The sequence below is a fragment of the Mustela putorius genome, unplaced genomic scaffold, assembly GCF_011764305.1.
Source record: "Mustela putorius furo isolate JIRA1106 unplaced genomic scaffold, ASM1176430v1.1 tig00000695_pilon_pilon_pilon, whole genome shotgun sequence".
Taxonomy (NCBI): Eukaryota; Metazoa; Chordata; class Mammalia; order Carnivora; family Mustelidae; genus Mustela; species Mustela putorius.
This window is the reverse complement of record NW_025421447.1, coordinates 8,252,003-8,264,314: the sequence shown is the minus strand read 5'-3', so window position 1 is coordinate 8,264,314 and position 12,312 is coordinate 8,252,003. Positions and strand designations below refer to the sequence as shown.

Sequence of the window (12,312 nt, the reverse complement as noted above, 5' to 3'; positions counted from 1 at the left end):
CTGCGGCTACGCGTTGCGTCGATTAAAGTACCCGCCCCCCACAAGCCCTGAACTGCGGCTGCGCACTGCGTCCATAAATGCCCCCCCCCCAAGCTCTGAACTGCGGCTGCGCGTTGCGTCAATGGGCCCGTAGTGGGAGGCTCCAGGGCCGCAGGCCGCGTGCCACCCGTTTGCTTCTGGCACTGGTCATTTGGGTGCCAGGCCCAAGTGACCGTGCCCCATGGCTGCGGGGGGAGTTCCGGCCACCCCGCAGTGTGCTAGGCGTCCGTCTGCTTGGGGAAGTCGTGTGCCCGCGAGGGAAACGGTGAGTGAACAGCCGCGGCCCCACGGGGAGGAGGGGCGCATGTGTGAGTGCGCACCTGTCACCCGCCCAAGTCCGCGCTCCCGGGCTTGCTGCCATGACGCGGGGACATTTGCAGGCTCTACTTTGGGAACTGCCTTCAGACCCAGTAGCAGCTCCCGCTGCTTTCCTCAGTGACTGGGCTCCGAGCCCCCAGACCAGGTCTGGGGAGTAGGGTAGGAGTGGGGAGGCATGGGACATTATCGGGCTGGAAGGCACCTGTTAGGGTCCAGAGAGGTGTGAATGTGACGTCAGGAGGGCAGGGCCTTTCTTGGGTTCCTCCGCGGGCTGCAAGCACCCGGTGTGTGTGAGTGGAGGGCACTGCATGTGTGCGTGCGCGTGAGTGCCAGGGCCAAGCGGTGCGGTGGGCGTCCTGAGGACCCCCAGCCCGCAGGAGCTTCGGGGAGTTCCGCGTTAAAAGATGCCCTCTGTTCTGGGTGACGAGAGAGCAGGGTGGCCAGCTGGCCAGGCTTTTGCTCTCCCTGGCGGAGGGGGAGGGAATTAGGGTTGGCAATGGGGCCCTTCCCTAAGCCCGAGGTTTCACTGAGGAAAAAGGAGAAAGTGGGCCCGTGGAAGGGAAATCCCAGGGTCTCCTGCCCTCTGAGGGCACAGCGGGATCCTCCGTGGGCAGAGATGGACACAGGGAGAGTCAAAGCACCACCCAGCGTGGCGTGTCCTTGGCCACGAGACCAAAGATAGCCGTGTGCGGGAGGCCCTGAGTCCAGAGGCCTGGCCCTCGGTCAGAGGCTTGATAAGTCCTACATCCTGCAGAAAGGGGGGGTGACCCTCCTCTCGGCAGCTCTTCTCCGGTAGTATGGGCTCACTTAAGCTCCCGCCAGCCCCCACTCCACCTGAGTGGTCCCGCTTGCCCCTGGTGTGTGCACGCAGCTGGGACATGCTTGCCTGTTCTCTGAGAGGCGTCCAGCCCTGGACCTGGCCTGCCTGGTCCCTGCACCCTGCCCAGTGACAGCTGGAACTGACAGGATAGTGCTGCATCCCCAACCACCTAGACCCAAATGTCCTGGGTCCATCCCAGTCATGGGTGTCTTGTCCCTGCTGCCTATCCCTCGAGTGACCGGTCTTTTCACTGCAGACCCTGAGCTAGGGGGACAGCCCTGGGGACAGCCACGGCAGGCTCTGACAGAGGAGAGGGGGACACTGGGAGCCCTCATAGTGGCTGTGGAATGTTCTGTCCAGAAGTGAACCCATTTCCTCTGCTCACAGCTCATTGACCGGGTGAGGGCCTCAGGACATGGCCAGAAGGCAGAGAGCCCGAGCTAGGTGGGGCACAGCCCCCGGGACAGGCACACGCCGGTCAGCTATGTGATCGCTAACCTAAGAAGAAACCCAGCGGGTTGGACGGTCTCCACATCGGAGCCCCAGGATTCTACTGCGCACTCTTGGATCCTATTCACCTGCTGACCTCGGGGGGGGCTGCGCACACACCAGAGCAAGGCTAGGCCTTGGGGAGCGGCAGCCGCGGTGAACAGGAGCCACGCTGTCAGGGACCTGGACTGGGACGCTGAGATGAGAAACCGAAGGGGGCTTGTCTCGATGTGGGTGTGTTCTCGAAGGAGAGAGGCCATGCGGATAGTAAGGCACCCCAGGATGCGTGTTCCTTGTTGGGAAGTGGGTAGGCAGGTGGTTGCTAACGGATCACCCAGAGGACGATCAAGAATCTGCAGAGCCGGCCTTCCAGCCTCGTCGTGCAAAACCCCCGAATCCGCATAAACAGCGTCTCCTTGGAGCCCCCCCACCTTGGGGCTCATGGGAGACAGCACTGAAGTTCTGTTTGACTTTCTCACCTCCTCTTGACTTGCTCAGCACGGAGCCCCGGCAACTTGTGGGGCGTCTTTGAACCAGAGCCACAGCATCCTGGCTCAGTCACACGGAAAGGCCTTTTCAAGCCAAACACTGAGCCGATGTCTGCACACAGCAGCTTCTGTTCTTTTGACGGAGTGGGCTCCGGGCCCGGCCCCAGCGCTGCTAGCTGGGTGCCCTAGACAAGTGACTTCACTTCTCTGGACCCGCAGACAGGGGAGGCGCGAAATGCCGTCTGGTTTGGCCGTGAGGACCTGCCATGTGAGCCCCGGGGTGGTGCAGTGCAGGAAGGATCCCCCCTCTTCTTTGCTTCCTGGGGGCTAAGTTTCCCACGGGAAACACCCACCTCTCCAAAGCGAAGGGCGCCTGGCTGGGATGCGCCCGGTTTGGGGATCTGTTGGGTCGAGACCCACCCCGGAGTTAACGTGGCTGACGTGAACGGGGGCATTTTCCAGCTGGTTTGGAAAGTGAACCCGTTAAGACCTGGTCTCCCCACCGCCAAGCCCCAGAGGGGTTTCAGGGGCCCACAGTGCTCTGCATCAGCCATGTGAGTGGTTAGGACTTCACCCTAAGCACAGAGAAGAGAGGCAACATAGGGCCTTTTTCTGTGAAAATAAACCATATTAAAATAACAGCGTAAGTATTGTTTAACTTACCTGACTGTGAATGATAAGCATTTAAAGGCTGGATACCATATAAAGAAGTCCAGACACCTGCTTATGACTGGTACTTACGTTCTGTTGAAATTTTGTTATTATTAATAACTGTAAAGCTTGGTCTTCATCAGCCCCAGTGCGTCCGCTGTGCATCCATCAGGGTCCACGGAGCCCCCGCAGAGTCCTGTCCGTCCACGGGGCTGCTGGGGAATTCCCACAGGCCCCTCTGCTTCCAGAGCGGCTGCCCATGGAGACCAGCCAGCCGGCCTGCGGCCGCATCCTCGCTCCTGGTCCACCAGGCCAGCCCCAGCCTGTTCGACCCCTTACTCCCCGCGTCTTCAGCTTCGGGGTTACCCTGAGACCTCTGTGCTCAGACCACGGATCTCCTTTTATCTGTTGGGTTTTCCAGCCTAGCCCCACTTAAGTTAAATGGGGGTATTTCTCCCCTAATTGCTTCGTCTAGTTGCAGACTTTCTCCCAACCACATGCCAATCACAAGCATTTACCCCTTCCCAGCAGTGAGCTCATCTACCCATGTATTGTGTGTCTTCCCGGTTCTGCCCGTCCTTGCCTCCTCGTTTCTCGTGGCACGCGCCTTCTCTGCCTTTATTTAGTCTTAAGAAAGCGTGGAAAGAGATGTCTGTTCCACAAAATCTGAAACCCAAGGCGTCTCTGCCATGAGCAGGCAGTCCCGGCACCCCGACTCCGGAGGAGGGGCGGCTTTACAAAGGCGGGCGGGGGCCTCGCCTCCCGGAAAGTTGGGCAGACCCCGGGACGTGTCCCGGGCCCTGAGGGTGTGGGCTTTGAACCTGGAGTCCCGGATGGAGTCGCTTGGCTTCCTTGGGCACCCGCGGCTGTCTCCTTGGGTTTGTCGGCCCTCCTGGGCTGGCACTTAGCAGCGTCTGGGGCTCCCTTCCTGCACTGACTTCGGCAGGTGGCAGCGTGTCCCTCCCCAGCGAGAACACAAGGCCGTTGGAGGCAGGTTGTTTTACAGACCATGCTCTCATGTTGTCGCTGACCAATGGGGAGCTTCTCTCTGGCCTGGGTGCTGGGGCTGTGGCTGCACATGGGGCCTGGCTACGGCGGGGCCCCAAAGGAGTCAGTGCCCTCAGGCAGAGATAGCATTTTTATGAAGGACCGAAAAAAGCCTCATCCTGAAAATCCTTGAGAACTGGATCCCTGACCCTCGATGACCCAAGGTGAGTGTGTGGCACATGCCTCTTAGCCCTAGTGACTCAGCGGATCTTCAGTCCACAGATCCCCACCCCCACCCCCCACCCTGGGGCTTCCTTTCTCCTCGGCATGTCCTGAGCTGATGACACTGGAGATCACGCCTGGCTGGGCTTCCCCCCCCCCACCCCCCCGGCTCCAAGAACACAGTCCCCATCTCTCAGAGCCGGACCCCTGCGACAGCTGGGCTGGTCCTGGTTCTTCCAGAGAAGCTGAAGGCATCTCTGTCACCTCTCCAAGCCTCAAGGTAAGGGCTTTCCAGGCCTTCCACGGCCAGCCTAAGCCCGCCACCGAGACCTGTCTTTGAAACAGGTGGGTGCAGACGTTACAGCTTCCTGGTAACAAGCCCCTCCTCCCCTGCTCTGCATGGCAACGCAAGGGGTTTCTAATGACTGAATTCTTTATTAAAGAAAGCACAACCATTGGGAGGTTTAAATATAGCCTCCCAGGAACCCAGTTAGCTCAGCCCCTGGGACCTGCCCTGCACCTTCAGCCGTGGTGTGAAACCCACACCGAGTTCCCCCAACCCCACTGTCTTCCCTCTGGAGTCTTGGCTCTGAGTAGAAGACACGGATTCTGTGAAAGGCAAAAACTACTGCAGGTCTGAATCAGGAGGGGAAGTTCAAAGGTGTGTGAGGACACCTCTTTTTGCTGACCTAGAGCCCCGGGGAGTGGCAGGGATGGATCCCAGCGGCGGTTTCTGGGGGACTGAAAAATACACGGTCCCATCTGGGAGGCTTTTGCTCAAGTCGCAGTCAGAGCCAGCAAACCCTAGAACTCTGCAAGCGGAGTGACCCCGTTCCTGTCTCTCTGGGGTTGTTAGGGCTCGGTCCCTGGGTAGTTCTGAGACCAGAAATGGTACTCCTCAAGAGCTGCCTGAAGATTCCCTCTCCTTGCCCCATGGCATGCTCAGGCCACCAGGAAAGACGAGGAGACAGTGAACAGTGTACAAGAGTTTATTTAAATGATATCTGAACTTAGTTCTATCCTGTGGGGCCCACGTTACAAGTTCCATCTGGGTCCATTACAACTCTAACCAAAAAAAACAAAAAAACAAAAAACAAAATCCACAACTTTTTCCATGTCATTAAATATATTCATATATAATAACCATAATATATTAGTATGCATTGGAAAGAAACACTGACCCAAACAATATGTCATGGTCACAACTAAACATTTACAATTCTGAGTGAACAGAACTCAGAAACGCAGGAGGGAGCTGGGGGCAGGGGGGGACGGAAGTGCCTTTGGGAAGGGGGAAGAGAGGTCTGATGACGTGGGAACGGGCCGGCTTGGTTTTGGCCAGGGGACAAGGCCCCACGAGTACGCATTTGGATACCCCTGGGGTATGACGTGGCTGTCGCCATGAACCGTGGCCCAGTGACCCCAGCCATGAGTCTAGTTCGTCCATTTGCCAGTCTCACTCTCTCGGGGGTATAGGGGACTTCCTTTACGTGTTGAGACCTGACATTTTTCGGTTTCATTCCATTCTGGGCCACACCCAAGGAAGTCTGTACCCATTCCCTGCATGCTACTATGGAGGCAGAGGGGACATGAGGGGCCTTGGAGAGGTCCCTAACCCCCCTGGCTTATACCACAGGGGTCCCTCCCTTCCCATCTCTGGGCACCTGGGGCAGCCCCTCACCTTCTCCCTCTCTTCTACCCCGTAATCTTTAGTGTTACTCTTTGTCAGTCAGGCAGGCACGTTGCTGTCGGGGGCTCCAGACCACCCAGCAGGTGAGAAAAAGGACAGGTGGGCATTCTGTTTTCATTTTTAAAAACTAATCTGGTATGTTTTTCTCAGACACCTACATATCACAACTCTGGTTAATACACTCTTCAAAATCAAAAGCTAGCTCCGTTTTACACCCGATCCTAACTGTACAAACCGGAACGCCTCCGTTCCTCCTTCCGTCTCCTCCCAGGGAAGGGGGCGGGCTGGAAGAGGGCGCTTTCCCCGGGATGGGCCCTCGCTGCTGAACTTGGTGGCTGGACTCAGAGGAGCGGAGGGCTGTGTCCTCGAGATGGGCGAGGCAGGCTGGGATGACTGAACTCTCCCTCCAGGGTCCTCACCCCATCCCCCACCACGGGCTGCTCTGGGGCCTGGCCACGGGGCAGGGGAGGGGGGACAGGAGAGCCTGCGCCCTCGGGGTGCTGAGCTGAGGGGCAGGCTGGTGGAATTTAAAGCGAGAGGCGAGGGGGCCTCGGAGACCACCAGTGCCAGCCCCTCAGGGGACGTGGGGTGACACTCAGGCCCAGGAGGGCCCAGCCTTTCTAGGCAGAGTGGAGAAGCCAGACAAGTGTGAGCAGAAAAGAGAGCCGGCCCTTTCAAGAAGGGGGCCCAGCAGTTAGGGAGACCTCAGAGATGCTCTTGGTGCTCACAAACCTCCCAGGCCTGGGGCGAGGAGGGCTGGCTGCTTGGTGGGGTCCCTGTGCACCCAGCCGTGGGCCTGGATACTCCTTCCCAGGACAGTGCTGTCCTCTCCCTGCCCCCTTAGGCGTCTCTCCCAGTCTGTTCTGGAAGCTCACCAAACACCCCCAGGCAGCCAAATGTCCTTTCTACGACGTTTCAGGATTAGCCAAGGACTGCCTTCTTGGACCTGTGGCGAGTTTACGCCCTGCCTCACCCACTCTTTCCGCCACCTCTTAAGATGCTGTGCCCAGCCCCGGGACCCTGTCCCCGTCCCCACCCTGATTTCTCTTCCCCAAGCTAGATGCAGTCACCAGGGCCGGTGTCTCAGCAGCGACCCAGCCGTGCGAACCGAGGGGGTGGGTGGGCTACAGGGCAGTGTGCAGTGAGGGGCATTGTGGCCCGAAGGCCCGGCTCTGGAGTCTGAACCCAGCTCTGCCTCTTACTTGCCTGTGACCTTGAGCAGTGTCCTCGCTGGCAGAAGTGGGCTGAGAATCCCTGTCTCGGGGTCGTCATGAGGCTTAGGTAAGGTCACGTGGGTAAAGTGCCTGGCACAGAGCAGGTGCTCAGTAAGACAGCTGAGCTGTGAGCCGAAGCAGGGGAGGCGGAGGGAAGCCAGACCACGAGGGGCTGAGCTTCATACTTGGTCTGACCCTTGCAAGCCACCGAGCTCCGGCAGGGAAAATGAAACCAATTTCCTGACTGAGAGCAGAGCCAGGCCTCTAATTCAGTGTGCCGGGTGTGAGGACTGGGCCAGAGGCCCCTGGGCAGTGCAGAGAGCTCCGAGGCAGGGCAGCAGAAAGGCCCCAGGCCTCGATGATGGGCCCTGTGTGCAGAGAGCCAAAGGGCCAAAGGTCTGGGGCTGCCTGTTTGGGGACAGTATCTCCAGAAAGCTTTGGAAAGGAGGCCTGGCCATACCATGGGGCACGGAAGGCCTCCACAAAGAAGGGGTAGCCAGAAAGAAGCAGGTGAGGTGTTGCGCAGCTGGAGGGGGAGCCCCAGGCAGGGGTGGCTGCAGCGGGCTCGCTTGGTCCAGCAGTTTCTGTCCCTTTCCCGAGGGATGCGGGAGTGAGGGCAGCAACAGGAAGTGGTCATGGCTTCCTTGGCCCACAGGAACCTGGTCATCCCTGTCACTACCTGGCTGAGGCTCGGGCACCCTGGGACCTTGCTGAGCCCACAAACCCTGGCCCTCCTGGACAAACCCCTTCCCCCAGCCTGGCCCAGCTGCCTGTGCAAACCTGCATTCCATGCCCCAGGCCCTTCCCAGGAGCTGACTTCATTACACAAATAGTGTCACGGCCCCTTCCCCCTTCCCTGGAAAATGTCATAAAGGGGCTGGTTCCAAGTTTCCAGAAAGGAAACTCTTTGGGAGGTTTTGCCTTCGCAAGGCCTCCTCCAACAGGCAGCTCCAGCGTGAGGCGGTGACCACCCGGCTGCGGCTCTTTGGGGGTGTCCTTGGGCCCACTGCCCTGGGCATGGGCTAGCACCCATTGCGCACCCCAGCGGGGACAGGCGCCAACCCGGGATCGCAGTCCTCTGGCTCCACCAAAGGGAATCCCCACCCTGCCCCAAGAACCACCCCCCCCCAGGACCAACTCAGCAGGTGGCAGCAGAGGCCACAGGCCACCTGGGGACTGTTCTGGACCCCCAAGGGCCTGAGGGGGCCCAAGTCGTCGCGGCCAGGGGTCCGCGTGGGGATCCCCAGACAAAGGAGGGTCGGGGGGGTGGGGGGGGAAGTGGGGTGTCTCGCTCAGCGCCTCCCACCCCAGGGTTCACAGTTCTCACGTCCCCCTCTCCAGAACCGGCCGGCGCTGAGGGGGTGGCCCCACCTGCACAGCTCTGCGCCCCCAACCCCGGCCCCTCGTCCACCCCACCCCCACCCCAGGTCAGGCCTGCTCTGCCCGGAGAGCGCGCCGCTGCTCTGGAAGGAGCCCGTGAGGTAGCTAAGTCTCGTCCTCATCTCTCCCAACCCCGGGCGCGCGCAGTGGGAGGGGGAGGGGAGGCTGGGGCGGGGCCACGGCCCAAGGCCCCACCCTGCAGCCCCGCCCCTGCCCGCTCCCCACGCCCCCCACCACCGGGAAAGCCCGCTTGGCCCCACGCCCCGCCCTGCCTGCCCGCCTGGCGCCACGGCCACCGCGCTAGGCCTTCTTGCACTTGCCCTTCTTCTCGCGCTGCTGGAACTTGCGCAGCCGCCTCGCCCACGTGTCCCGCCACTGGATCACCAGGCTGCTTTTGTCCGCCACGATGCCGCTCTGGTCGGGCGAGTCCTCCGCGTTGCCTAGCAGCAGGTACTTCTTGAGGGGCTTGATTTTGGGACACTTGCAGGCGATGTCCCGTGAGCGGATCCACAGGCTCTGGTCACCACGGCGGATGCGGCTCGTGCCCTGCTTGTACACGGAGATGATGTTCACTGTGAACTTCCACCAGTCCCCTGCCTTGTCCGCTTTCAGGATGTGGATCTGGACCGCTGCAAGGAAGCACAGGCAGGAGAGTGGGACCCCGGGGCCAAGGAATGCCGCCTGCCCCCCCCCCCGCCCCCGGCCCTTCCTGCAGTCAGGTGGGCCCTGCCTGCTTGCACAGCTGAGGATAGGCCTGCCAGTCTGATGGACAAGACACCGCTGGGATGGGACGGCACAGGGTACCCCACTGGGTGGTACGGAAAAGGATCTGGGGAACCCCACCTGCTGCTACAGGAAGCCTTACGTCATGCCTCTGTTGAATCTTTGCCTTTGGGGACAAACCTCCTCTAGGTCCAGCAAGGCCAGAAGACGCTTAGAGGAACTGACCACCCCTCCTCCCAGCACTCTGGGCAGAGTCGCTGCCCAGGACAGGTGCCTTCTGTGAGAGCAGTGCCTGTCACTCCTCAGGCCAGGTGGGAACCTCCTGTAGTGCCCACCCCCCACCAATCCTCCTTCCTGCCACAGCGTTTACAAGGGCTCCAAGCACTGAACATCAAGCCTGACACCTCCAGACATACAACCTTGCCCTTGACCCAGTCCCAGAAAACCATGATGGGCTCTCAGTGCCGTGAACCTGCCCTTCCAGATGGCCATGGCGCCCTTACGGCCCTTACGGCGTCCAGGGTCCTTGTAGGGCAGCCCCTCCCATCCCTGCCAGGCTGCCTGCCTCCCCCCCCCCCGACCCTTTCCAATTCCCCAGGCCATTCGCCTCCTAATTCTCAACTGAAACGTCCCATGGTACAGGGGTTTGACCACTGGAGCCTGCATTGGAATGCCCCGAAGGGCTTGGTAAACAGACACTGCTGGGCCTCACCCCAGAATTTCTGATTCAACAGGTCTGGAGTCCACCTGTCACCAGTTCCCAGGTGGCGCTGCTGCTGCTCCCCGGAACACACTTTGAGAATCAGTGCCCTAGTAAATGTTAATGTCATTTCTGCAGGATAGTAAGAGAGGTTTTTAAAGTAGGGAGAAATGCCTTTAAAAAAAAAAAAGATGGGGAACTTTGCTTCAATAATGTTTGTGAAATTGAGTTAAAGTCAAGAGGTTTCTTTAACTGCAGGACTTTTCAGAGCCTTCAGTCTATAAATCGTTATATGCGTATGGGTTGGTTTCCCAAAAAACTCTTGAGTGCAGACCTGTGCAGCTAGCGCATCTCGGGTTAGCAGAGCCCTGTGCAGCCCAGTTGGGTAACTGCTGGGGGAGCACACAATCTTTCCAGGGGCAAAGGGGAGAGGTCTCTGCTGCACTGACCGATCAAGGAAAACCCGGTCATGAACCATCGTCGGAACAGGGCATGCTGCCCTTGCTGAGCCCACTGCCACCCCCTGCACCTTCCCCCCTGGCCCAGGCTCAGGAGTGCCCTGGTAGATGAGTGGACTAGGGTCCTCCTGGAAAAGCAGCAGCAGCTCGTCTCCAGATTACACCTTAAAGACCCGAGCCGTGGGCCGGCTCAGTGGCTCCCACAGCCTCGAGGACATGTCCCCAGGCATGCCAAGCGGTCCTCACCTGCCCGCTTACAGCCTACCCGCCCATGCTGGCCAGCCTCTCTTAAGATCCCTGGGGCCCTTCCTGCTCCCCCTTCTGTCCCCACATTTGGCTCAGGATGCTGGGGCCCAGGGGCACGTCTGCCACCCTTCAGCTCATCCTTCTGGGGTGAGGGACATGGCAGATTTTCCCATATTTCATTTCAGCCATTCCTGGGCATCCTGAACTTTGCACTCCAGTCTGAGGGCTCCAAAGAATGGCTGCCATGGCAACCGTTTCCATGTTTTTGTCACCAAGGGACTCAACACTCAGTGTGAACTCTGAGATGGGGTGGGGAGCCCTCTCCAGCGTGCAGAAGTGGCTGGGCCGTGTGTTTGTGCACACGGAGGTCACCGTGGCAACTGAGTGCCCCTCGGCTAAGCGACAGGGGAGCCGGCATCCCTGAGAACCCCAGTTTCCTCTCCTCAGGACTGAGCTGAATGCAGAATGAGGCTCCGTCAGGATACCACTGTTTCCCTGCGTGGGACCCCCGACCCCCCGGCCCAGCCATGGTGCCCTCCCCCATCCCCCACCCCCATGCCTGCCAGCCGGGGTGAGCAAAGGGTGGCCCCACAGAGATGCTGCAGAAGGCCCCTGGGGAACTGGGGAACGCGGCTGTGACTCCAGGCACTGAGCACCCTGTGGTCTGACAGGCTGAGCCGTGTCTCCCAGCCCCAGATGTCCCAGGAAGAAGTGCCAACCCCCCAGACCTGAGAATGTGTTCGAGTCCAGAGGGTCATTACGGAGGTTGTGAAGTTCAGAGGAAGGCAGGAGGGGGACTAGTGTCCCCGTGAGGACACAGAGAGAAGCAGCCATCCACGAACTGAGGAGGGGGCCCTCCGGAGAAGCCGCGTGCGGACACCTCCATCTCAGACTCCCGGCGTCCGGAACCCGAGACAATAAACTTCTGTTGTTCCAACCCCTGTCCTGCGGTGCTCGGTTCTGGCAGCCCGAGCAAACTTGTACATTTGGAACTGGGGGCTCGGGACCTTAGGTGTTGGCCCCGAGCTGGGCGGGAGGGCAGCCCCGAGGACGTGGGCCAGCCAGGCTGGGAGGCAGCCAGAGCGCGCTCGCCTGACCTGGTCAGGCCCTGGGCTGGCCCTTCTTACTCTCTGGCTCTTCACGGAGCAGGAGGACGGGAGACCCCCGCCTCCCCTTTCCGGGGTCTGGAGTTTCCCTCCCCTGAAGGAATGTTCTGGAACACCAGGCAGGGCATCCAAAGCAGCCCTCCTCCCCCACCCCAATTCCCCCGGCCCTGCCAGTAGGCCTGGAGGGGATCCACTCAACACTGAGGACGCAGCCCAAAGGGGTACCCCATCCCTGAACACCCTGCTGTCTGCGAGAATTCAGGGGCCAGAAGCATTGGACACCGGTCCACGGAGACAAAGCAATGGTCCCTGTTCTCTCTCCACCCCAGCAGCTGACGGCAGCTCCTGGGCCTTGGAGCTGGACGGCACGGGCGGGCGCAGGGGAGGGTGGCAGTGGGGTTCATGTGATTATGCTGGAAAAAATCCACAGTTCCGCTGCCCTTGGCAACGCGTCCGCACATTACACAGCCCACCAAGTATGAGCTGCACACACAGTGCGCGGGCCAAGTCCCTGCCGTGCACATGCAGCTGAAAATATTCAAAATACACATTGAAACGGTGACCTCAGGCAGACCCACTCCGCACGCTCGGTGAGCGCGCCCGCCACAGCGCCGGGAGTCCAGGATGGCTGGGGTCCCCTGGGGGGCCCGTGGCATCGCCCAACAGGCACGCCAGGCCCCAGGCAGCTCTGCCCATCTGAGCACCACGGTCCCTGCGGGTGTGCCCCTACACCCACACAGAACTCAACACCCCGCCAACGAGCCTCAGCAACACCCCCATC

The 12,312-nt window shown here is 60.2% G+C and overlaps 1 protein-coding gene across 3 annotated transcripts in view; it reads right to left on the bottom strand.

Moving 5' to 3' along the window:
* Positions 1-4,987: 4,987 nt before the first annotated feature.
* NTN1 (netrin 1) overlaps positions 4,988-12,312 on the bottom strand; it is a 173,012-nt gene continuing 165,687 nt past the window's right edge. For all 3 annotated transcript variants that reach the window (XM_045083375.1, XM_045083374.1, XM_045083373.1), the window contains exon 7: positions 4,988-8,927. In XM_045083375.1, the coding sequence (XP_044939310.1) occupies positions 8,599-8,927 (329 nt within the window). In that variant the 3' untranslated portion in view covers positions 4,988-8,598. The remainder of the gene's footprint in view (positions 8,928-12,312) is intronic.